This window comes from Haliotis rufescens, unplaced genomic scaffold, assembly GCF_023055435.1.
Source record: "Haliotis rufescens isolate VD_foot unplaced genomic scaffold, xgHalRufe1.0.p SCAF_13, whole genome shotgun sequence".
Classification (NCBI taxonomy): domain Eukaryota; kingdom Metazoa; phylum Mollusca; class Gastropoda; order Lepetellida; family Haliotidae; genus Haliotis; species Haliotis rufescens.
This window is the reverse complement of record NW_025963813.1, coordinates 6,096,351-6,123,989: the sequence shown is the minus strand read 5'-3', so window position 1 is coordinate 6,123,989 and position 27,639 is coordinate 6,096,351. Positions and strand designations below refer to the sequence as shown.

Here is a 27,639-nt window from a genome sequence, read left to right as displayed (position 1 = left end):
ACGTACATATTCTTAAATGTTGTACATATTTAATCTCAAAATAGCACATTTTGCATGTAAAGTACAACAAAATAACATCATCACGTTTACAACATACCCAGGATGAAACATCACTGTCTTTATGTTCACAAATATACTCCCTTGACTATACACAAAGCAGATACCGATAATATGATTGACTGTTTTGGTCTGAGGATCGTAAGATGAAGCTTTACCTCGCTTTTGTCTGTGTTTCATGCATGTCATGATCTCATAATGAGAAAAGCCGCAAAGTAACACAGGTCCACTAAACCAACTTCCGGTTATTGCTCACTTGCTTATTCCAAGCGGGATTCCAACAAATGGCAAGCAACCAGCGACAACTGAGACCACTGGGCTAATAATAGTTGGGGTGAGAGTGTCATCTTACGGCAACAACAGACACCACCAAGAACAACCTAGAAATTATGTACCCAAGTTGATCGTTTGCTTGATGTTTATCGGTTAGCTGCTTTCAGTAGTGATATCAAAGTTCGATGACATGCAATCAGCCAAGCCACTAAACTTGGGACATATTCTGATAAAAGCGACAATAACCATTTCCATAATCATAAGAGTCCCATGTATGATTCCGACTATCTCATAAGCATGTGTTTATGAATCACTATCAAATTGAGATGATATCAGGCCTGTGTGTGTTTTATCCCTCTAATGCTGAGCGCCAGGCAGGGTAACAAGAAGTTAATGTATGATGCGGGCAAGGGATCGAACCAGCAACATTTTGCTCTTCAGGCAGATGCTTTATCCACTACACCGTGGATGATGAAGGTTAATTAGGTTGCCTCTGAAGTGAAATGACCAATAATAGTGTGGTTGAATCTTGGCTTCAAACTCAGGATCAATGTTACTAGATATATCTGCACGCTCAGAACAACAATAATACAGATCAAAGAGACAATATGAATTAACAATGTTTACAAGGCAACATGCATGACCTTTGTTACATCAGATTGAGCCTTCGGTGTAATAATTATATCTAACACCTAATAACTTTAAAAGGTTTCAGATGGTTGACATGGTATTGTCAACATTAATGTTCAGTTTTCAAACCAATAGCGCAATATAATTGTTATACCTTATTGGGATGTGGGGTGTTGTGGGATTTTGCCCAAAAATTCAGGTCAGTAGGTTGAAAAAATAAATATATAAATGCCCATATACAATGTTTTTTTCATTTTCTCAAAAGTAGGTCAGAAAAAATATTGAAACAAAATAGAGATGGGGACCGGGAGTTATTAAGAGAAATTTGTAACAAATAGAATTTAGAATTCTAAATAATTTATTCATATTGACAGCGACAGTAAATAAGTTGTTGTTTTTGTATTTACTTATTTCTAGTGGTTGAAATAAAACAAAAAACTTTTTTATTTTTTTTTATTTCACAATTCAATATTTTGGAGTTAAAGTTTGAAAAAGAATCTGGCCTTAAAATAGATATGTGTGTATGTCTGTGCGTAATTTGACTGGGTAAAAAATAATAATATGGAATTAAACCCCTGAGTTAAGCTGGACTTCATAAAAGTATGAAGTTGTTTTAGAGTTTTAGTCCATTGTAAATCGCAAATTATTTGCTCGAGTATACCCTTTCTCAAATTTGTTTATGCTTACTCTCCTGGAAAACATGAGATGCACACCAAACAGACATATCTGGCTCCAGCATAAAAACATGTCTGGCTCCAGCCTAAAACATGTCCCTCAAAATAAAGGCAACAACCAATATAATTGGACTGATATGTCCAGCTGTTTGTATAACATTGTTCTGGTAATTCGGATGTCAGCATTGTGGCTGTAAGAATAAAAGAGTTCCAGCTGTTCAGATGTCCAGGTCTTCGTCTGGGTCTTCCTCATCAAAGTCATCGGCATCATCAGGCTGATAGAAGATCTTCCCCCATACCTGAGTCTCGGGCTCGCCCCTGGAACCAACAAACGTGGAGAGATAATTTACTCAAGCAACTATTGTGTTCATAGGTTTTCCTGTCACTCAACCTCATTAAAACCTGATCTATTACTCTCAAACGATCCTCTCAAGCAGAAAAACGAAAGTACAAGACACAAGAGATCGTCATTACATATCACATACACGTGGGGAATCAAACCAGGGCGGTGTAAGAAGGAAAAGCCTATGAATGTAATAAGATTCTCAAAGCGTTGTGACAGAGTGAGTGAGTGAGTTTGGTTTTACACCGCTTTTAGCAATATTCCAGCAATATCACGGCGGGGGACACCAGAAATGGGCTTCACACATTGTACCCATGTCGGGATTCGAACCCGGGTCTTCGGCGTGACGAGCGAATGCTTTAACCACTAGGCTACCCGACCGCCCCCGTTGTGACAGAAATGTATCATGGTGTGATATAAGGATTCTTATGGCCTTAATCACACTATTAACATGTAGATCACTGCACATTAGCTGTTTAAGAATTCTAAATGTGCTATGCTATGCTGACTGCTACATTGTTTGGAGTGTCACATGGGAGGGGTGTTGTATTACATCCCAGACAACATTACACCAGCTACAGCTATCTTTGAGTCATGCAGACTACTCCTGGCCCACAATGGATGGCAGAATCAGCTACAAGCCATGTTGTCACTACGTATTGACATTCAATAGCCCTAATCACACACCACCTGATCCTCATTCGTCAGCTACCCGGTAGGGATTCTGGGTGGTAATTAATAATTAATACCTAGCAACACATGCTGGACGTGAGAGGCACCTTAATGGATGAAGTGGTCAGACTCAGTGACTTGGTTCATTGGGGGTGTCGTTATCATATCCTGACGGTGTGGATTCTTGCTCACAATATCAATCACTGAATTGTCTGGTCCAGATTATTTACAGGCTGCAGGAATAGTGTGGAGTGGGGCATTAAACAACAATCTCACACATACATAAGTCAACTCATTAATAGGTTACTGGGGAGTGGGGACCCAACTAATCTCCACAACAAAACCAAGAATGAGTGCATAAAGATGATGCTCTCGTTCAATGACCCCAAAACCTACCCTTTGTTATCCTTGATGTAGGGCAGCTTCACCTGGCTCCGAGCTGCCTTCTCACTGTCTGTCAGACTCAGGTTGAAGGGCAGGTTTGCAGCAGGATCTGCCTGGAATGATTTGCTTTTTGTTTAGACAACTATTTTATATGAAACTAGAGCTGCCAATCACCCTAAACACCCTCTACCTGGCCTTGACCTTTGATAAACATACCATCATCATGGGGACCTCTTTTGCCCTGGAATCACAAAGGGGGAGACAACCATTGGGTTAGGGAGACCTACTCTTCCCTGGAATCACCAAGGGGGAGACAACCATTGGGTTAGGGAGACCTACTCTTCCCTGGAATCACCAAGGGGGAGACAACCATTGGGTAAGGGAGACCTACTCTTCCTGGAATCACCAAGGGGGAGACAACCATTGGGTAAGGGAGATTTACTCTTCCCTGGAATCACCAAGGGGGAGACTACCATTGAGTAAGGGAGATTTACTCTTCCCTGGAATCACCAAGGGGGAGACAACCATTGGGTAAGGGAGATTTACTCTTCCCTGGAATCACCAAGGGGGAGACAACCATTGGGTAAGGGAGACCTACTCTTCCTGGAATCACCAAGGGGGAGACAACCATTGGGTAAGGGAGATTTACTCTTCCCTGGAATCACCAAGGGGGAGACAACCATTGAGTAAGGGAGATTTACTCTTCCCTGGAATCACCAAGGGGGAGACAACCATTGGGTAAGGGAGATTTACTCTTCCCTGGAATCACCAAGGGGGAGACTACCATTGGTTAAGGGAGACCTACTCTTCCTGGAATCACCAAGGGGGAGACAACCATTGGGTAAGGGAGATTTACTCTTCCCTGGAATCACCAAGGGGGAGACAACCATTGAGTAAGGGAGATTTACTCTTCCCTGGAATCACCAAGGGGGAGACAACCATTGGTTAAGGGAGATTTACTCTTCCCTGGAATCACCAAGGGGGAGACAACCATTGGGTAAGGGAGATTTACTCTGTGTCATATTCCACTGTTAGAATTCCCTGATACCTCTTTGACAAAATTGTCACAATATATATAAGACAAAAAATTACAAACATAAATTATCTTGTTCTACATAAAGCTGCAAAAACAATTTGTTCAAAAACTATATCATCAGCCCCTCTAATAAATGATGAAAATGATGCAGCCCAGTCTGGTAGTGGAGTAACGAAAATAATCATAAAAAATAAATCCTGAAAATCAAACATAATCTGTTCCCTTTACCTTCCACCTGCACACTTGTCAAATAGAAAAAAACACGTCCCATTTTAATTCTGGAAACCCAAAAGTCCAGAAACTCTACGGTCTTTGCCCAGTCTCGGTTAAAGGTATTTACAAAATTAAACATGCCGTTTTCATGGGAACATACCAAGGAAGAAAATGTTTAAAAAAAATTGTTTAAAAACTCAATATTTAGACTATGTCACCCATGGGCGAAGTGTGGCCCATGGGCCTGCCCATGGGCGAAGTCTGGCCCATGGGTAGGCCCATGGGTGAGAATATGTTCCTGTACTTAAAACTCATGTTTTTATTTCGCAAATACATTTAATGTATTCATTCAAGTATCATGACACAAAATTTAACTCAGTTTAACTTAATTCAACGATTTTATAGCGATATTGAAATATTTCGCCCATGGGCGAGAAAAAGGTTTGGCCCATGGGTGAGAATATGTTCCTGTACTTAAAACTCATGATTTTGTTTCGCAAATACATTAAATGTATTTACTGAAGTATCATGACACAAAATTTAACTCATTTTAACTTAATTCAACGATTTTATAGCGATATTGAAATATTTCGCCCATGGGCGAGAAAAAGGTTTGGCCCATTAAATGTATTCATTGAAGTATCATGACACAAAATTTAATGAAAAAATGAAAAAAAAAATGTTCAAAAACTCAATATTTAGACTACCGTATTTTCTTGAGTATAGTGCACACTTTTTTTTCGAAAAAATACAGCTGTGTAGAAGGGGGTGCGCATTATACACGAATTATGAGTTTGGATGTTTTTTTGCCCCATGGAAAGACATTACCGTGAGCACGAAACACCGGGAATACCATGTCAACAAATCCATACTGAAGTACGCAAATTAATCATGTAATTGCACTGTCTGGCTATAAAAGTGTTCTTTGTATATCTGGACTTATGTTTGTAACTTATTTCATTGATTTTATTCAAAATTCCTTATAATATTGTTTTTATTAATTTCGGCGAAATCGTGTGTGAAGCGATCGGAAGATCGCACAACTCACCGTTATTAACAGCAAACACGGTCAGAATACCGCTATTGACGCCTTGAAACAAACTTTAGTTGACAGAGAATGGATACATATATCATAAATGACATACTTTGACTCGTTAAAAGTCATATTTGTTTTTGTTTGACGATTCTATGTCAACATGAAATTCTCGCGATCATGTGATCACGTGCGCGTGAGCCTTGACGGTGACTGGTCAGACATGTTCCATGTAAAAAATAATACCCGGGAATAGCGATCGGCTGCTTCGCTTAGGGTTATTATTATTTTAAATATGTTTAGTAAGGTTGCATGTAATTAAGAAAATAATGGAATATATTATTCCTGATAAATAAAATAGTTTCAGATACAATTGTTGCCGATCCTAGCATTAAAAATCTTATAAAGTTATATCATTGGGTGTGCCTTGACCGAATCACCGGTCGATTCCAAGAAAACGTGTGTACAGCTGATTGCTGTTTCCAGCTTACTTTACGAGAAAATACGCAAGGTAATCTTAATCCCTAAATATAAAACAATGCCTAGCAGAACAATAAATACTATTTAAACAGTAAATAAACATGTCTGGTAATTTTTTATCTCAAATTTCGAATTTGTACTGACGAAGTTTCTCAGCACCCGTTCGTTTGCCGGACTTCGCTGAAAGGGTACGGTGTAAAAAAATTCTGCGCATAATATTCAAATTTCTTTTTTTTTCCAAAATATTGAACCCGCTAGAGGGGGGTGCGCATTATACATGGGTGCGCACTATACTCAATAAAATACGGTATGTCACCCATGGGCCTGCCCATGGGCGAAGTCTGGCCCATTCAACGATTTTATAGCGATATTGAAATATTTCGCCCATGGTCGAGAAAAGGGTTTGGCCCATGGGCGAGAATATTTTCCTTTACTTAAAACTTATGTTTTTGTTTCGCAAATACATGCAGGTGTTCTTACTATTTTCATGGCACATAATGTAACTCAATTTTACTCAATTCAGCTATTTTACAGATTTATTGAAATATTTCGCCCATGGGCGAGAAAAGGTTTTGCCTTCGAAATCCTTGATTATTATATCATGCCAGAGTTCTGAAATTCAGTGACAATGTTGCTGAACAGTAGAATCTGATGGACGTATTGTGCAGAACCTGTTTGACACTATGGGTTCCAGGACCACTAACACTCTGAGCTGAAAAAGTTTGGTCCTAACCGCACCCAACATCTTTAATGAACCCGGCCTTATCCCTCAAAACGTTTTGGCAGTTTATCATACGAATTCATGTGCGTGTACAACAATAAATTTTAGTTAGTTTCTATTTCATTTCCCATTTTATGACCCGTTGATACATCACACTGTTCAATTACGTGACAGGTACGCGTGCGCGTATTTTTATCGAAAGAAACTATTTGTCTTTTATTGCATAACGTTTGGCTGAATATCTTACATTCTAACGAAATCTCGAAATAATTATTTAATTACAAGCAGTGTCGAACTGACCAGTAGGAATTATGTTTCAATGCGATTGAGGAAAACGTGAGTGAATATTGTGACACTAAAGCAACTTTTAACTGCATTGTCACTTTTGGAATGAAAATGGTAACAGTTCAGAAAAAACAACAGCCTTCTTATGATAATTCTCATTAGTACGTTGTATATAATTACAGTGTTGGCCTTATTTACAGGTGATTCTACAATTCCTGCTGTCGGTCAATTACAATCTGCCACACCACACGTGAATAAACAGTTATGCAGGTGTTGCTGTGGGCAAATACCTAGCCTGTACATGTATATTTTGGTGGATACATGTATTAAATATTTTCGTTGATATGTGGACATATTAAGCACCAAGACACAAAAAGTTTATGAAAGATGAATTTGTGCCTTGATATATATATTCAACGCGAACGAAGCTTGTATTTTCTCCGCGATCCTGATGTGTATCATCGTTTAATTGGTCATTCATTAAAAGTATGTTGTGAGGCGATATCAAAGGAGCCGCTCAATATACACAGTGTCGTCCGTTTCGCGTGAACTACCACCCTACCCTGTCAGTAAGAGTTATGTAATCCGTACACAAATATATTTGGTGCGATGTCAGTGTGGAAGGAGTTTCAATTACGTCTGCCAGTGGCCACAGAAAGTATAGCACCAATCAACAAGGCCAATGCCATACTAATAACCTAGTGACTCGCGTAACAACGGCTGTCAATATGTCTGCTACATCTACCATACCATCATCCCTGTCACAACTGGCGTATTAACGGCTTATTCAAAATATTAATTGTAGAAATGTCGTTACCAGACTAACGTACGTCGTATTCAGTCCTCAACTGGATGTTACATTCCTTATATCAGTTAACAGCCCTGTTTGTGAAACTATTTACTAGACATAAGATTTAAAAACTAATAAAATCAATTGTAAGACCGCATAGACCATAAAACCGAATAAAATATGTCTTGGTATCATCTCTTGTGTATTAGATGATGGCAATGACCGGAAATGTTATAACGTTAGATTAAGAAGGAGAAACAGTAAAGTGTTTTACAATACTTGGAAACATGAGCAATAAGATGTAGCAACATAAACATGCATGGAATAGGGAAAAAGGATGAAAACAAGTTGAAAAGGATTTTAATACAAAATTATCGAAACTAAATAACTTGCCTGAACAGAAGGGGTACCCAAACTTGTTTGACAGTTATTCGTGTGTTGTAGACTGTCGAATGGGACTCATGTGTGTACGTAGGGTACGCATATCTATTGCAAGTTTTAGTACTCATACACTTTCTCTTTTTGTGTTTTGTTTGTTTGTTAGTTGTATAACGCCACACTTAGCAATATTTCAGCTGTATGACGGCGGTCTGTAAATAATCGAGTCTGGACCAGACAATCCAGTGATTGACATCATGTGCATCGATCCACGCAATTGAGATACGATGACATGCATCAACCAAGTCAGCGAGCCTGACCACCCGATCCCGGTAGTAGCTTCTTACGACAAGCGCTGTCGCCCTTTTAAGCCAAGAATGGTTTGTTGAAGATCTTCACGGGTCTATTGAATGCTGGGATTTGTGTAAAGTCATTCAGACAGCATACAATGCCTACTAAAAAATTATACTCAGTGTCTCCGCAAAGTAATATAGTACGGTACTTAGAGTACATGTGAGATTATACTCAGATTAGGGAGATGTTTAATCCATATAACGTGTTATTATTCTACCTAACAATGTATTTAATGAAATGAATGCAAAACAAACTCAACGGCTAAAAGGTTTCATTGAAAAAACTACCCCTAGTCTTGACTAATAAAACAACTGCAACCTGACACAGATTAAACGCAACTTACAAACACAATCATAATCTGGTTAGTCTGTATCACTCAACGAGGCCGCTTACTCTGCCCACAGTATGACAGTATTGGGCAGTTCAGTAATTAGGAGCCAAAACCAGGCAGGTATGCTGGTCACACTTGACTGGTCTGACTGATGATTAGGTCGTCTGACAATTGGGAGTGAACCATAGCAAGAAGTATCTGCGAAACTATTTGCTCCTTTTATGGGACCGATTAGTTTTATGACCATGGGCCTCGGCACAAGCGTGGTGTTGGAAGACAAGTTATACATGTACATCCGATATGGTGACTGTTTTTCGCTATTCATATTCTAAATATATTCATAATACCACAACATTTTAGTACTCCTTGAAACTTTACAATCACTTCAATATGTACAATAGATTGAACGAGAACACTTGATATATTGCAGATTATTAAATCATTGTCTCTATTATCAGCCGCTACGTTTGTATCGTTTGCATTTTACAAAGAAATATTTTATCTGTCCTTTTGCAGATTTAGCCTCAGAATGTGCTCATTCGAATTAGGAACGAAAATAATTGCTTATCATGAGTATATATGATACAGTTAAAAGCTACTTGTACACTGTAGACGTATTCACTTGAAAGTCGCATACGACCTTCACGAGCGAGTTGAATGATCCAGGTTAATTGGAACGAAGTCTAGAAAGGGTTATAAAGTTTTGTATTTGGTAATGTGTAGGTTTGTTAAATATAATTTTTCAAATTCCTTTTATTTCAATATGTAAAAACATAACTATGCGCTTAAAAACAGAGCTGACTTGATGGGAGATAGCCACCTCAGATTGTCTGTTGGACACGGTTTAACCTTACTGTGTCCTCACCCTGGTTGTTGTTACCGTTGTTATAAGGGATTAAGAGCTACTGCTCATTGCATTTTTGGTTACAGTCCGTATCACTAAAGTGGACATGTGCAGGTGAACTCCGTTCAATTAGTATATGAAATGCCCCAAAATGTGAACTCCAGACAATAATAACCTGAGGGTAAATCCACGTGCGTCTGCCTTTCCCCTCGTTCACCTTCGAAATCCTTGATTATTATATCATGCCAGAGTTCTGAAATTCAGTGACAATGTTGCTGAACAGTAGAATCTGATGGACGTTTTGTGCAGAACCTGTTTGACACTATGGGTTCCAGGACCACTAACACACTGAGCTGAAAAAGTTTGGTCCTAACCGCACCCAACATCTACAAGTTTGTAAGCTTGTAGACATCATTAAGAAGTAATAAACAGTCCCATGCTGAGACCTTTCTCAAAATTCAGACCGGTGGCAGGCTGCCAACAAAGAGAAGAAAATATCGCAACCCCGACACGAGTGTGCTCAGTCAAACAATGAACTTACGACCGGCAGAAAACAACTCCAGTTGAGTATGCCAATGCTGTATCTCAGCCGTGTTGGCCTGAAAATGTAAACATGCTAATTAAATCCAAAATCGTATAATTATTTTTAATAGAAACCTTATCTTAATTTGTTCTTGCACTGCATCATATCGTGTATTTCATCTGTATATGTGTAATGTGTATATGTATCAATGACTACACTTATACCGCATATTCTGCAACAGACTATAATTAATCACCTTATTATTGTCTCTCCATTTACCATGGCTGACTGCACTAATACCCTTTTAACAGTGGACACCGATATCAGTATACATGTAGGCTTTTTGTTCAAAAAGGAATATGCAGGAAATTATATGTAACAATTAACTGTGTACTAATTACATGTTTGAATGTTATCAGTTTTACGTTCTGAGATACAGTGATGTAAGCATCTTCTAAAATCTTCTAAAAATAAAATAAAATACAGAACTCTCTGCCGGAATTTTTTGTGGAAATCATTCGAACAAGTAAAAATGATTGCGTGACAAGACAAATCAACTATGTATACCCGATAAAAGAAACTGCCGTATTTTAGGAACAGTGCTATAACAAGACATTTGAAATTTCTAACAAGCAGATACATTAGATACAGTGACTAGACTACAGGTACGTAATCCGTATCAATCAAAGGTGTAAAACAACTGAAAATCATATCTGTCGGAGACCTACCAAATTACCAAGTTTTATCATTACTATATTTATTACAATGCAAATACTTTAGTGATACATTTTTTAGAAGAGAGGGCATACACACAAGTATATTGCTTCCGTGTGTGAATGCAGGTTGTACTTGGTATCTCAGTTCTCAGTTTCATACCGGTTGTATAACTGAATTTGTATATGGAACCATGCGTACAGCATGACAATTACTTGCTATTCGTCAGTTTACAACACACATAACACGGTCAAACAATTTTAGGCACCGCTTTTGCGAGTTATTTAGTACTATAATGTTTTATTAAAATCTATTTCAATTTGTTTTCACCATTTTCCCTATTGACAGTCGTTGTTACGTGCGTCACTAGGTAATTAGTACGGATTGACCTTGTTTATTGTTTCTATACTTTGAGGATTTCTGTGGCAAGTGGCGGACGTAATTCAAACTCCTTCCGCACTGACACCGCCTCAAATATATTTGTGTACTGATTACATAACTCTAATGGACAGGGTGGAGTGGTAGTTCACCGGACGACACTGTGTATATTGGGCGGCTCCTTTGATATCTCCTCCAAACATACGTTTATTGAATGACCCCATTAAACGATGATACACATCTCGATGAATATATCAAGGCACTAATTCATCTTTCATAAACATTTTTTTGTCTTTGTGCTTAATATATCCACATATCAACGAACATTTGTAAAACATGTATCCTAAAAAAAATAAACATTTTCAGGCTAGGTATTTGCCCACAGCAACACCTGCATAACTGTTTATTCACGCATGGTGTGGTAGATCGTAATTGACCGACAGCAGGAATTGTAGAATCACCTGTAAATAAGGCCAACACTGTAATTATATACAACGTACTAATGAGAATTATCATAAGAAGGCTGTTGTTTTTTCTGAACTGTTACCATTTTCATTCCAAAAGTGACAATGCAGTTAAAAGTTGCTTTAGTGTCACAATATTCACTCACGTTTTCCTCAATCGCATTGAAACATAATTCCCACTGGTCAGTTCGAAACCGCATGTAATTAAATAATTATTTCGAGATTTCGTTAGAATGTAAGATATTCAGCCAAACGTTATGCAATAAAAGACAAATAGTTTCTTTCATTAAAATACGCGCACGCGTACCTGTATATTGCATACCTAGTGTCACGTAATTGCCCAGTGTGATGTATCAACGGGACATAAAATGGGAAATGAAATAGAAACTAACTAAAATTTAATGTTGTGGAAAATAACTCAAATGAATTGGAGTACACGCACATGAATTCGTATGATAAACTGTCAAAACGTTTTGAGAGGTAAGGCCGGGTTCATTAAAGATCGCTACAATATGTAAAACAGGTGAAATTTGTAGAACTAAAGGAAACATCCAACCAAATGCCCTTTTTAAATAGTAATGTAATGATATAATATAAAGTATATTTCACATGATACAATATACTTTGCAAACAGTTAGTTGATGCTTGAAAGGGACTGACGAAAACATGGGCGAAATATTTTAAAAACGCCGTAAAATAGTTGAATTAAGTAAAAATTAGTTAAATTTTGTGTCATGATACTTGAATGAATACATTAAATGTATTTGCGAAATAAAAACATGAGTTTTAAGTAAAGGAACATATTCTCGCCCATGGGCCAAACCTTTTTCTCGCCCATGGGCGAAATATTTCAATATCGCTATAAAATCCTTGAATTAAGTTAAAATGAGTTTAATTTGTGTCATGATACTTGAATGAATACATTAAATGTATTTGCGAAACAAAAACATGAGTTTTAAGTAAAGGAACATATTCTCGCCCATTGGCCAAACCTTTTTCTCGCCCATGGGCGAAATATTTCAATATCGCTATAAAATAGTTGAATTAAGTTAAAATGAGTTAAATTTTGTGTCATGATGCTTCAATAAATACATTTAATGTATTTGCGAAACAAAATCATGAGTTTTAAGTAAAGGAACATATTCTCGCCCATGGGCCAAACCTTTTTCTCGCCCATGGGCGAAATATTTCAATATCGCTATAAAATAGTTGAATTAAGTTAAAATGAGTTAAATTTTGTGTCATGATGCTTCAATAAATACATTTAATGTATTTGCGAAACAAAATCATGAGTTTTAAGTAAAGGAACATATTCTCGCCGATGGGCCAAACCTTTTTCTCGCCCATGGGCGAAATATTTCAATATCGCTATAAAATCGTTGAATTAAGTTAAAATGAGTTAAATTTTGTGTCATGATGCTTCAATAAATACATTTAATGTATTTGCGAAACAAAATCATGAGTTTTAAGTAAAGGAACATATTCTCGCCCATGGGCCAAACCTTTTTCTCGCCCATGGGCGAAATATTTCAATATCGCTATAAAATAGTTGAATTAAGTTAAAATGAGTTAAATTTTGTGTCATGATGCTTCAATAAATACATTTAATGTATTTGCGAAACAAAATCATGAGTTTTAAGTAAAGGAACATATTCTCGCCCATGGGCCAAACCTTTTTCTCGCCCATGGGCGAAATATTTCAATATCGCTATAAAATAGTTGAATTAAGTTAAAATGAGTTAAATTTTGTGTCATGATGCTTCAATAAATACATTTAATGTATTTGCGAAACAAAATCATGAGTTTTAAGTAAAGGAACATATTCTCGCCCATGGGCCTGCCCATGGGCGACATAGTCTAAATATTGAGTTTTTATACAATTTTTTTTTCATTTTTTCTTCCTTGGTATGTTACCATGAAAACGGCATGTTTAATTTTGTAAATACCTTTAACCGAGACTGGGCAAAGACCGTAGAGTTTCTGGACTTTTGGGTTTCCAGAATTAAAATGGGACGTGTTAAAAGAATTTCAACATTCAAACATTATACATCTGATAAACAATTCAGTGTTTGGTAAAAAAAGGACAGAAAGGCAATATAATTATACATATACATTGAAGAAACCTAAACATGCAAAAGCTGACAAATTAACACAGAGTATCAAAAAGACCACTGCTAACAATAATTTTTGATAATTTGAGACATTGATATTTCCTCAAAGCCTCCTAATATTAGCATTCCCCATGCACTTCCATTGTGAAAACATAACTCAAAGCCTTTATCAAGACAGCTTTGGATAAAACAATTACCAAGTCTCAGGGTTGTACAGTAACGGGGCACCAACAACTGGCAACAAATGCTACAACCACGTTTCACAAGCACCTCAAAGATAACCTTGACCTACAATTGACATGATCACATGCTGAAAGAATTTACCAGGACCATGTGGAATATGTACCTTGTGGGATATCCTCGTTCAATACTCTTACCACTGTATTCAAGTGGAAGCATGCGTCAACCATGTTTCACAGTGACCTTAAAGGTGACACTGGGGAGGGTTTGTTCAGACACATGCAACAGCAAAGTTAGACAATAATAGAGGTAGACAATGATTGGTTGGTTGGTTGGTTGGCTGGTTGGTTTGTTGTTTAACACCTCACTCAGCAATATTCCAGCTATATGGCGGCAGTCTGTAAATAATCGAGTCTGGACCAGACAGTCCAGTGATTAATATCATGAGCATCAATCCAGGCCATTGGGATCGATGACATGCATCAACCAAGTCAGTGAGCCTGACCACCCAATCCCGTTACTCGCCTCTTACGACAAGCAAAGTCGCCTTTTACGGCAAGCATGGGTTGCTGAAGACCTATTCTACCCCAGATCTTCATGGGTCAGGTAGACCATGATATCACCATATGTAACAAAAATCTGAATGTGGATTTTGACCTTAGATCAAAACCATTTCAAAACAGGGCTGTATCCAAAATATGAAAATATGTTACCACTAAGTAGGATTTACATATCTCCTGACCTTGACCTTTTGCCTTCTTATGAGATGTGCTAAAAAAAGCTGACCATTTTTTAAATATCTACTTTGTTGTATCCAGGGACATGTTTAACATTTTCTGTAAAAGAAGCATTGACAGGTTGCATAGTTTAGGGATTTTGGGGGGTTTGTCCTAACAGCCAGATGGAAGGACACACAGAGGTATGGATAGACAGACAACAGACGCAGACCTATGGGAAAAGCTCATATTGACTTTGTAACCAGTTTGAGAATGAACAGACAAAAATATTTCTGCACTGAGTTCAGAGTGTCCTGGTGAGATTAAAAAAAAAATAGCTCACATGGATATGTAGCCATATGTAACAGTTTGATTGTGATGTCATAGTAACAAATGACTTCACAATGGTCTGCAAAGCAATGTGATGAAATTTTAATTGTCGCGATATCTCTAAATCTGTGTATTACATCAGAGGCATACTATGACTCTCCTTACCTGAGAGACGGAATCTGGCATGACCATCGTGAAGGTGGGCGTGGCCTCACAAACCTCCTTCAGCTGGAACTTGTCATCCATGTTGAAGTTCTCTACCTGCCAAATACGAACACGTCATAAACTTAAAACGAGAAATCAGGCAGGTTACGAAATTCCTTGTATTTTTGCCGCTTTTAGCAATATTCCAGCAATATCACGGCGGGGGACACCAGAAATGGGCTTCACACATTGTGCCCATGTTTGGAATCGAACCCGGGTCTTCCGCGTGACGAGCGAACGCTTTAACCACTAGGCTACCCGACCGCCCTCAATCTCAATGAAGATTGATCGAAAGTGTTCTTCTCGTTGTCACACTTCCGTTCCAAAGGGTACACTGAAACTTCTTAATGAGTGTCCTATACACTTGAAAAAATATGCATTTCTATCCCTGCCAGGTTATTTTCTGAGGTCAATAAATCTGGACACAAAAGAAACTAAACAGTATCAGACTGTTATTACCAATATTCCTCATTGACATCAATAATAACACTGTATATGGACCAACCGTTTACTTTTCTTGGAGTGGGGGATAAACTTCCAGGTAAACATTGTAAAATATGTGACCAACCATGAGATAAGGGATCTCATGGTTGAAAATTCATCACACATGGCAATCTTCACTTAAGTAAGTTGATGTCAAACATCTTTATGACGTCAGAGCACAATTGTATCCCAGCACCCATTAGGTCCCTCTTCTCCTGGTGGGTGACATACAGTATATCTTTTTTTGTCGCTGTGGTCAAAGCATACAGTTTTCGTCTCTGAATGAATGAGCTGATCAACTGTATTTTATTGTCACCATTTCTTACGAACAGTAGTGATAACAACTCATGGTCATTTGATTTTGATTTTTGGGTAATTTCAGGGTTTTCTTTGTCAGTCGGTCGCATGAACCAACCCAAACAAACATAAGGGGTGAGGTGAAATACGGTTTAACGTCGCAGCCAAGATTATTGCACTTATATAACAACGTGCATGCACATGTGTGTTTGTGTGCGTGTGTGGCTGCTTGTACTAGTCCGGACTGATGCCGATTTATAGTGCTAGCTCACTGAGATACCATGCCGCAGTTTAACATGAATACCCCACTCAGACACAGTATACTGACTCCAAGCCGACCAGTCCTTGTTTTAGCCCCTTAATGCCGAGCGCCAGACAGGGTAACAACAAGTACAATCTTTTAACGTCTTTTTGTATGACGCGGCCCGGGATCGAACCCTGGACCTTCCGCTCTCCGGGCGGACGCTCTACCACTTGACCACGGAGGCAGTCAACAAATATAAGGCCTTACAATTATCATGATTAAAGAGTACTGGTATTTGTCGAGTGTACCAGTTAGTTTATGAGTTGACGAATGGATTCCAGCATTCTTATTGTTTGTATGCGACATTTCAGAACCGATGCTGGTACCTTTATCAAGAGCTTGCCTGCACTGAAACCATCTCTTGCTTAAAACATGTACAAGAACCTGTAATGATGCATTGCTTTGAAAAAATAAAGAAGTTTAATCAATCAACCATCTCTGTCTTTACTCAAAATTACAGCTTCTACAATGTCACTTGCACATATAGACCAGTGGACCACTATATATGTCTAGTGGACCAAAATATATGTCAAGAGGACCAGTGTGTGTGTCTAGTCCTGGAAAAGGCCAATAACAAAGCACATGATTTTGTAACCATCATACCACTTTCATGACTTTGCCAGATGCCCGCTGGTGCACGATGCAACATGAATGCTGGAAGTCACATGACTTGCATGGCGACAGTTTGATGACAGTTGTCGCCATATGTTCAATGAGTCCAACTGCCGTGTCATCATGGAGATCACGATGTAGCAAACATACTGTCTGGGAGATCTCACAATCTGAAAATTTAAAAAGGTTTCTGAGGTATTTTATTTTCATGACATCATCATCATGATTAAAAATAAAGATAATAATATCAAGGCAAAATTTCACAACCATGTATGCTAAAAAAGCGAAACCATTATTACCTCGTCACCTAGTCCTGCACTATGACTGTGGAATTTATATTTTCTTTTACTAAAAGCCAAGACAAGTCTAAATCAAACTAACCAAGTCCATATGATTCCACATATGTTTGTTGGTTTGTTTGTTTACTGTTTAACGCTGCACTCAGCAATATTCCAGCTATATGACGGGGGTCTGTAAATAATCGAGTCTGGACCAGACAATCCAGTGATTGATATCATGAGCATCGATCGCCGCAACCTGACCACCCGATCCTGGTTCTTTCGAAACAATATTTTTTATTATTTTAAAGACATGTGTTAGTCTACTCGTCACTCTCTGTCACAAATACTCTCTGTCACAGCGCTGCTTAACGTAATTTTATCTTGACTTGTGACACAGAACCATTGGCCACAACAAATAATATGGTGAGAGAGGTTTTACACTGCTTTAAAGGGGAAGTGTACACGCAAAAATCACTTTCTTTCTTTTTCTAAACAAAACGCAATTTTAGAATTAATTAGTATCTGTGTTTGAAAATAGACACTCATTTTTTTCACAGTGAACGTAGGAATCTCACAATAGTGTGAAAATGATATGCCGTTGTGAGGCCTTCGTTTTTCGAGCTAAACAGGCCTGAGTTATCCCCCTTAGATTATGACGTAATTGGTGCCAATTCAATTGGGTCCCTGTCTATTCTCAACGCAAAAGATATCAAGTACCAGTTTGCGGTAAAACAACATGGCCTACGACACACTCCGGCGCAGTGGTGACTCAGCATAACACTATGCTGGCTGGCATCTGAGACGCTAGAATCACATACCTGGACCTACACCACGTGAAGCGGCTCTAACAAAGCATGATGACGTCATAATGTTTATCAATTGGCACCAATGACGTCATATTGCAAGGGGCATAAGCCATGGTGTTTTTGTTGTGGAAATAGAACACTTGGTAAATGTGAAAAATATAAATCGTTTTAATGCGAAAAATATGTTAATGAATTGTGATATTTTTATATTTTTGTCTATGACACTTCTATGTTAACACTTTTAATGTGGAAAAAGTACAAGAAAAATAGGTTCATTTCCGTGTGAACTTGCCCTTTAAGGAATATTCCAGCGACATCACAGCGGAGGACACCAGAAATGGGCTTCACACATTGTACCAATGTGGGAAATCGAGCCCAGGCCTTCTCTGTGACAAGCGAATGCGTATATCACCAGGCCATCCAAACACCCCAACTTGATTGTTTTGTCACAATGTTGCAGGGCTTCTTCTTGCCTCTCTATCAGCTGAGTGACTGAACTTTTACATGTTGCTATACATACAGCCAGGTTAGGTTTACAGCAACGTCAAGACTTCACAGTTTGGTGTACCTAACATTTCTCCATCTCCATAAATACATATGGCTGCCATTGGGTGTACATGCAGTTGATAGTTTCACCCAATAAATCAAGATGCAGCCTGGTCCAGAGAGAAGAACACAAGTGGAGACGCTAAAGAACACTGAGATTTCATCGGCACCAGTTTTCAAGCAGCATGGGCCACCATAGTCTTGCGGCCTCTACTCTACACATTGTTTCAGTATCATGCAGTGTAAGGTTAGAACAAAGTTCAGTTGATTACCGTGATTTAATCATGGCCTCATTTCATAACCTGACTAAGAACAGACATTACACAGAATATACACAAAAATAAATGATTATTTCTTGGCACATAAAGGTTGTATAAACTTATTATTTAGGAAGTGCCCTAGTGGTTACGAAAAAAAGTTACATGTATTTGGGGACCCATTAAAATTGTTACATAAAATTCAGGGTCAGCAAAATATGATCCAGTCCTAAGATCCAATCTCATCGGCCCCCTCCCCCATAATTAATAACCAGTCCCTTACAAGTTGTTAAGGAAAGATGTGTGAAAAATGTATCATGAAATATAATTATAATTTTATCCGAGACAATGAATTACTGACAAATTTAAATATTGTATTTATGCCCTGCGACTCAGGTGCAAATCAGCTTACATGCCTGTTTAATTATAATCCTGGACCTAATAGAACCTAAGTCCAACTTGTTGCCATGGAAACGTAAAACATAAAAATTCATAAAACTCCTAAATAGCAAAAGGCACCAGTTCAGTATGTGTCTGGTAAACATGCGAAGTTTTGTAAGAAAGTATTTAATGGTTTTTGAGTTACGCTCCGGAAACGAACAGCACCCTTATAGAACCTAAGTCCAACTTGTTGCCATGGAAACGTAAAACATAAAAGTTTATAAAACTCCTAAATAGCAAAAGGCACCAGTTCAGTATGTGTCTGGAAACATGCAAAGTTTTGTAAGAAATTACTTAACGTTTTTTGAGTTACGCTCCTGAAATGAACAGCACCCTTATAGAACCTAAGTCCAACTTGTTGCCATGGAAACGTAAAAAATAAAACTTGAATAAATTCCTAAATAGCAAAAGGCACCAGTTCAGTATGTGCCTAGTAGACATGCAAAGTTTTGTTAGAAAGTATTTAACAGATTTTGAGTTATGCTCCGGAAACGAACACCACCCTTATAGAACCTAAGTCCAACTTGTTGCCATGGAAACGTAAAACATAAAAATTTATAAAACTCCTAAGTAGCAAAAGGCACCAGTTCAGTATGTGCCTAGTAGACATGCAAAGTTTTGTAAGAAAGTATTGAATGGGTTTTGAGTTACGCTCCGGAAACGAACACCACCCTTACAGAACCTAAGTCCAACTTGTTGCCATGGAAACGTAAAACATAAAAATTTATAAAACTCCTAAATAGCAAAAGGCACCAGTTCAGCATGAGTCTGATAGACATGCAAAGTTTTGTAGAGAAATATTTAACGGTTTCTGAGTTATGCTCCGGAAACGATTTCTGGACGCACACACGCACACACGCACACACATGCACTCACGGACGGAACCCATTTCTATATCTCCCGCCAACTTCGTTGGGAAGGGGGATAATTAAAAAGATGGAGTACTTCAGGGATCTGTCCCAAGCCCACTTTTGTTCATCATTTCTAGAGTGATAACCTTTTTGCTTATAAAACATCTACCGATGTCCAGCCATGGTGGCCACATGTATAAAAATGACTTGGTAAATACCTCAAACTGGGCTAAAAAATGACAAGTATGATTCAATCCCAGTAACACAGAAAGTATAACATTCATGGGTAAACTGGATCCCAGTATCAGGCCGAATTTATACATGGACAGTGCTCTAATTCAAGGAGGAGAAGAAAGCCTTGGGTTTCAAAGCCCTTGTTCATGGAAATTGGACATGAATGAATTTTTAATAAAGGTCAGGCACCCTGTAGAAACCTTGAAAATCAACGTTTACCCCATCAACATTACGATCCAGACTGATGTTTGTCTGTTTGTTGTTCAGCAATATGTCCAGCCATATGTTGATGGTCTGTAAATAATCGAGTCTACCACAGACTATCCAGTCATTGTCATCATCTGGGACAGTCTGCACAACTGGGATACAATGACTTGCCTGAACCAAATCAGAGAGCCTGACCACCCCATCCCATCATTTGCATCTGCATGGGTTGCTGAAGACCAATTCTAACCCGGATCCTAGGAGAGACTACCCGAAGAAAATCTGTATGGATAACAAACTCTGAGCAAACACTAAAGAGAGAACACTCATCTTGACTAACCAAAAGACACTCTCTGAAAACACTAAACCAGTCATCTTCATCACAGATTACAATCCCCCTGCACTCAAGATCAGCTCCATGATAAAAAACTCCTGGAACCTACTCAAAATGTAGATACCTGCACAAAAACGTTCAGTCCCACACATCACATCATATAGGAAGAACCACACACATGAAGGCATCCTCATGAAAGTGGCCATCACATACCCACCACCCAAAACTGAACCAGAGGCCAACCTGTTGTTAGTGATTGATGTATTGGAGAAAACACGCTTACGAGGTTTTGGTAGACAGAGCATGCCCTGGGGAGAGGGAAAAACAAAGGGAGCAAAGCCCCTGTGGTTTTCCCGACCCCCAGGGTATGCTCTGTCTACCAAAACCGATGGAAAGTGTTTTTCCATACGTATAAACCGAAAAAAGACAACTTAACACAACATTTATCAACATTTTTATGTTTCGAACATACTTTCCATGAACCTTAGGAAACGCGAGTAAAATAAAAACCAGTGTGGCTTATCAACACCTCTGTAGCCTCGTGGTACACTCACTGGGCTACAGATATGAAGGTTGCGAGTTCGATCCTCGGGAATATAAAGAAAACATTTGTTATTTGATTTTACATTTCATTACATGTTACAATCTGAACGGAAGTTACATTAATAAAATACCCAGGACATTATATAAAGTCCCTGGGATATTATAGCAAATATGACTTGAATATCCTATAAAATCCCACGGATATTACATAAAATCCCAGGGACATTACAACGTCCCTGAGATTTAACCCGACTGGAAAGTAAAACCTCGCAATAGATTTTAATGCCTATAGAAAGAAGTCTCTTACTTAATAGCGATCCCAATGAATAGGTTTATAAAGCAAGGACACACACCGTCGTTGTATGATAAAATGCAATCAACCAAGTCCCTGGTTCACACAGACTTTAGCATGATATATTCAATGACATTTTCAAGTTTTTCTCAAGACAATATACCCCCCAATATATAATGTAAAATTCAAAAACTTTCCCATTACAGTACCACAACCTTAAATTCACACAAATTATATATTTATGCTTCCCCACAAACAAAATCAGCAAAGACAACAATTGCTTTTTAAAATTTACAACCTGGTATTCTGACACAGCAGCCAATGTACCCAACATAAATGGCAGCCTTCGGACAGCGCACAAATTTGATTGGCTGCAGAAGGGGTATTCCCTGGAATGCACTTGCGTGGACCAATCAAGTTACGGTTTACATTTGTTTTGGGATGTCGTATCCATGAAGGTTTTCATGAAATAGAATGTAAAATATATTTATTTAAAAACATTTCTAGTGTAGAGCTTCAGTTGACATAATTCAAGGACCTTTTTGCCATTTTCAAGACCCTCTGTAAAATTCAACGGTATATCAAACCCAAACTAAATTCAAGGTTTTTTTAAGACGACTGTCAAAATTCAAGACTTTCCTGGATCAGCGCAAACCCTGATGTCACCGAGTCTTCACTAACCAATCCATTTGGTTCAATCAGCAAAGGCAGATGGAAGGGCTACTCATTACCTTCCAAAATCAGGATCTGTTTCATCAATACTTGTCTGAAATGTGGACTGATTGGTGTATTGTCCAATATGCTGTGTAGGGGGGATGTTTGTCGAATTTTCGTCAACAAATGAAACAAAAGTTTCAAGACATCAAACGAGCCCTGTTGATTACAAAGCAATGTGCTCACTGGTCTGTGTAGATGCAGGTTTCCCTCTTAACGGTGGCAGGCCGTGGCTTGATTGGTTGGTTAAAAATCGCAACCGGAATTACAAAATTGCCGTATGTATTCACATGTGATTGGTTGGTTGGTTGGTTTGTTGTTTTACGCCGCACTCAGCAATATTCCAGCTATATGACGGCTGTCTGTAAAATAATCGAGTCTGGACCAGACAATCCAGTGATTGACTTCATGAGCATCGATCCACGCATTTGGGATCGATGACATGCATCAACCAAGTCAGCGAGCCTGACCACCTGATCCCGTTAGTCGCCTTTTACGACAAGCATAGTCGCCTTTTACGGCAAGTATGGGTTGCTGAAGACCTATTCTACCCCGGAATCTTCACGGGTCTATTCACATGTGACAGAGTAACATAGTGCATCATACAGAGGTAGACACAACCACTAGTCCGAGGCTAGTAACAATCCAGATGGACTCGTTGTTTCATCCCCTTGTTACTTTACATCACCACTTGTCAAAAATGAGTGAGTGAGTTGGGTTTAACGCCGCTTTAACAGTATTCCAGTTAATGTGGGAGGAAAGCCCGAAGTGATTCAGGTTTTAGGCGTTTACCACTTCGGTGAAACCCACGAGCACGGGTATGGTGCTGACAAACCTAGAAACATAATCGGGGCGAGCCGGGATTCGAACCCACAATCATACGTTTCTGGCGTGCCCAAGAGACGCAACTCTGCACAGCGAATCGCGGCGCCTTAGACGACTGTGCCAAACGTGCCCCCTTGCCAAAATGAGCCACAGATGAGTTGCATATGGACCAATGATGTCTACCCCTACCAATGTCCATCTCTACCACATGGGTGAGTGAGTGAGTTGGGTTTAACGGCGCTTTAACAGTATTCCAGTTATATCACGGCATGTCAGCTTAATGTGGGAGGAAAGCCCGAAGTGATGCAGGTCTCTGACGTTTACCACTTTGGTGAATCCCACGAGCATGAGCACGGGTATGGTGCTGACAAACCTAGAAACATAATCGGACCCACAATCATAGGTTTCTGGCATGCCCAAGCACGCAACTCTGCACAGCGAATCGGGGCGCCTTAGACGACTGGGCCACCAGTGCCCCCTTCTACCACATAAACCATTATCTTACACTTCATAAAGGTCATTTACAAACAGGAAGTAAAACTGTTTTTTCTAACCAGTGGGCAGATGGAGCTTGACTTTTTTACCTTTAATTTTGGCACTCTTCACAGCATGTAGAATCTGGCATGTGTATGGCAGCGGTCGGTTCAAGATGTGCAGAGTCAGCGAGTCTATCACAAGCCCTACACTCCTGATCCCTGGGGAAATAACACCTTCAACAATCTTGAGAAATTCCCCATCAATGGAGGGCGATCCCCCACGCTGCCACCCCAGAGGGTCATCGCTGCAGTCAACAATGTCAACTCTGAAAAGTAATGCAACTGCATCATCTTGAGTCAACACATCTGGTTGCAACGTCAAGCAGAGTTATGTCCCCTGGATAGGCTGATCATGTGGAACATTTAATGCGAGGACAGCATCTGTTTGTAGCAAGCAAGCTTGATTCAAATCAATATAAACCTATTTTATTCATTTGTTAAATCAGATATGTTGTTCTGCAATCGCATACCTACAGCCATCACAATAATTTGGATTGTGCCACTAATTCTTATGCTCATGGGATTCTTTCATAGTATTGCAGTTTTTTTTATGGCTCTTCACTTTTTTAGCAGTTTATATAAATTAAGCCCACATCACATTTCTGTGTTTTGTTAGTTGTTTAATGCCGCACACAGCAATATTCTTGATACCGGATGGTGGCCTGTAAAAAATCAAGTCTGGACCACACAATCTAGTGATTGAAAAATAATAATTCAATTCAGTTTATTGTATTCAAGACCACAAGCCGACATACATGTAAGTAATATAGTGTTATGGCTAAGGTCTATATAGATATAAACATGTACCGGTACGCTTCACGAGATCAGGGTACAATGACATACAATCAACCAAGTCACTCAGTCAGACATCCCGATACATGGTTCACCTCTCACGAACAGCATACACTTCTGTGTGCACATCAAGGCCTGGCCACAAGATAATAGATTCTCCAATGAGTGAGTTGGATTTAACTCCACTTTGAACAGTCTTCCAGTCATATCAAGGCATGTCTGCTAAATGTGGGAGGAAAGCTCGAAGTGATGGAGGTCTCAAAGGTTTACCACTTTGGTGACATCCACAAGCACAGGAATGAGGCTGACAAACCTAGAAACATAACCGGGGAGAACCAGGAATTGAACCCCCGATAATAGGTTCCTGCTGTGTCCAAGGGACGTGACCCTGTAAGGTGAATTGCGGCGCCTTAGATGACTGGGCAACCCGTTCCCCCAATTCTCACAACTACTGAGGGTATTTCATTCTATTACAATAGTACAGCCACAGTCAAAATGACTATCATGATACTATTTTAATAGTATTCTGAGCATCTTTACCTTCCAACAATGCAGAATTACAGGAATCTGATTAATCTTAGCTTGCTATGGCAGTTTGCTTCTTACATCTTAGCTCTGATGTTCATAACTGAGAGTGAAAACAGCTTACATGAACATAGCCTGACCAAGGTCACCAAGCGTGTTGTAAATGTCCAGCAGCAGTAGCCTAGCTTGGAAATACAGTAAAGAAGGCCGTAACAGGTTAGCCGTGATCCCACGAACCGTAACAATGGCATATAGAGATGAAAATGTTTTTTATCCTATCTTGGAACATAAGAATATTCAAAGATTATTGCCTCTATGTAAAACTCTATGCATTCAGTAACTATTTATGGCTTCCTTTTCTGCTCAGATTCCAATTACCATTCACAGTTTAACATGGATACCCCCTCAGTCACAGTAGACTGACTCCGAGCCGACCTGTCCTTGTTTTATCCCCTGAATGCCGTGCACCAGGCAGGGTAGCAACAAGTACCATCTTTTTAATGTCTTTTCGTATGATGAGGCCAGGGATCGAACCAGAGACATACTACTCTCTAGGCAGACGTTCAATCCACTAGACCACAGAGGTGGATCTGTAAGCTTGACAAGCCACGTTTGTCTGGCCCAGACTCGGTTAGTTTTAGGCCACCCTGATAATGGTGAAATATGTCTGACTGGACTAAACAACATACACTGACTCAATGCCTCACCTCCTTTGAAGGTCTTTTGACAAGGAGTCTTTGAAGTACCTTGCTGGTTTTTCGTATGTGATTAATATAACCTTTTCCAATCTAAAAAAAGAATTAACATGATTAAAAAAAAGCAGATTAACTACAGTACTACTCCAAATAACGAGTGTATATCAGTGTATATACATTACATTGTCAGTGCATCAAAACTTACAAATAGATACTGTCTGTAAGTTTTCTAAGACTAAGATATTATTATGATATGTAACTTAAAACAAATGCTTTTTTTAATATATCAATATCATTTTTGAATATATATGGACATACTTAATATAAATCATCTTGATCTTTTATACTTTCTTACCTTGGAGCAAGGCAGTTGATAATACTGAGGATAACATGACGTCCTGGCAGATCACAGCTATCTGAAACAATGTTGCACGACCCCACTTATCTATTAGGCTTCCAACACAGATTATTATGATTATAAGCATGCAGGAAGAATTTTCATTGTTGCCATTTCCAGTTTTTTGTAGACAAACAAAATCAGCTACACTTGTTTAAGATTCCGGGTTATAATGGTTCTTCAGCAACCAATGCCTGTCTACCAATGCGACTAACGGGATTGGGTGGTCAGGCTCACTGACTTGGCTGATGCATGTCATTGTATCCCAATTGCGTAAATCGATGCTCATGATGTCAATCACCGGATTGTCTGGTCCAGAATCGATTATTTACTGACCTCCGTCATATAGCTGGAATATTGCTGATGGAGGCGTTAAACAACAAACATGGCGTTTCATTGTTTCTGAACATCATGGAAGTTGTCTGCACTGAAAGCTAGTTTTGAAATTATGTGGAATTAACAATGACATATTTACCAACATCAAGTATAATAATTATTCTGTTTATGAATGGGGATATTTGTGATACATATAAGACTTTGTAGCTTTTCATTAAATTTCTCTTTTCACGATCAGGGCCAAGTTTGCTTATAATAGGCCTATCAACATGAGCAAGTAATTTTTAGGCGATTGATATTGTGCTCGGGTTGTTCCTATATTACATTGCACTTGCCTCAAGTCATGTATTTCGTAACACAAGTGCGAGGCTCACATGCAAAAGGCAGGGCCAACCCACATTATCATGATTATACACCAACTCTCAGTCGTGTCACCGGTGCAAACGTAAACACCAGATGCCAATTTGTGTCAAACCAGTCAAGATTCTAGCCCATAGTAAGCAAATTGTACATCCACAAAGAAAAAGCCATTAATCATGTTGATAGTTTAATACTTTCAAACTTTATGCGTAGGTGTTTTTTATATTATCTTTTTAAATATGGCTATCACAACAATGCACATACTTCAAATAGGTTCAACCACTCTGATCGGATGTTTTATCATTGAAATGGTCAGTAAACCCCAAATCTCATGAGGTGAGAATGGTAGATACTGTTGTTCTAGCCTTGAGCGGCGATGGGGCCCGACAGACAAAACAGCTTGAACTGTTGACTGTTGGACCCCATCGTGGCTCCCAGCTTGTTGTTTTAACGGTGACGTCACTGTTGTTTAACAATGATGTTGACAATGATCGTGAAAGTGGAGAAGTCCGTTCAAGAGAATACCACGTAATCATGCAAATGGTAAAATATACAGACTGGAGCTTGATCTTGTCCATATCAGTTTTTTTTTTTTCCAACAGTGACACCAGGACACTACAGACATTCCAGTGGCTGGTACAAGTAACTAAACACTATACCTTCAATTAAAACCAGTGGGGATTTTTCTTGCCCCCTCAGGATGTCGCCCAGCATGGTTGAATATATCAGTCGCAACACAATCTGTGAAAATGTTACATTATGACAGCAATCGATAACAATTCACGCCTTTCGTGGAGGCCGCCATTTTGTAGCCCCGCACTTAACGGTATATACTAAAATATTAACCGTCTAACGG

General features: G+C 38.9%; 1 protein-coding gene across 1 annotated transcript; it reads right to left on the bottom strand.

Moving 5' to 3' along the window:
• Positions 1-12: 12 nt before the first annotated feature.
• On the bottom strand, positions 13-27,639 carry LOC124117170 (elongator complex protein 5-like). Its single transcript, XM_046478925.2, has 8 exons — positions 27,443-27,639; positions 26,046-26,106; positions 25,703-25,783; positions 23,727-23,944; positions 16,806-16,984; positions 15,080-15,175; positions 3,046-3,146; positions 13-1,952 (listed from the first exon to the last, which is right to left on the bottom strand). Exons 1-8 carry the CDS (start codon positions 27,495-27,497, stop codon positions 1,853-1,855), a joined length of 891 nt encoding a protein of 296 aa, XP_046334881.2. The 5' UTR covers positions 27,498-27,639; the 3' UTR covers positions 13-1,852.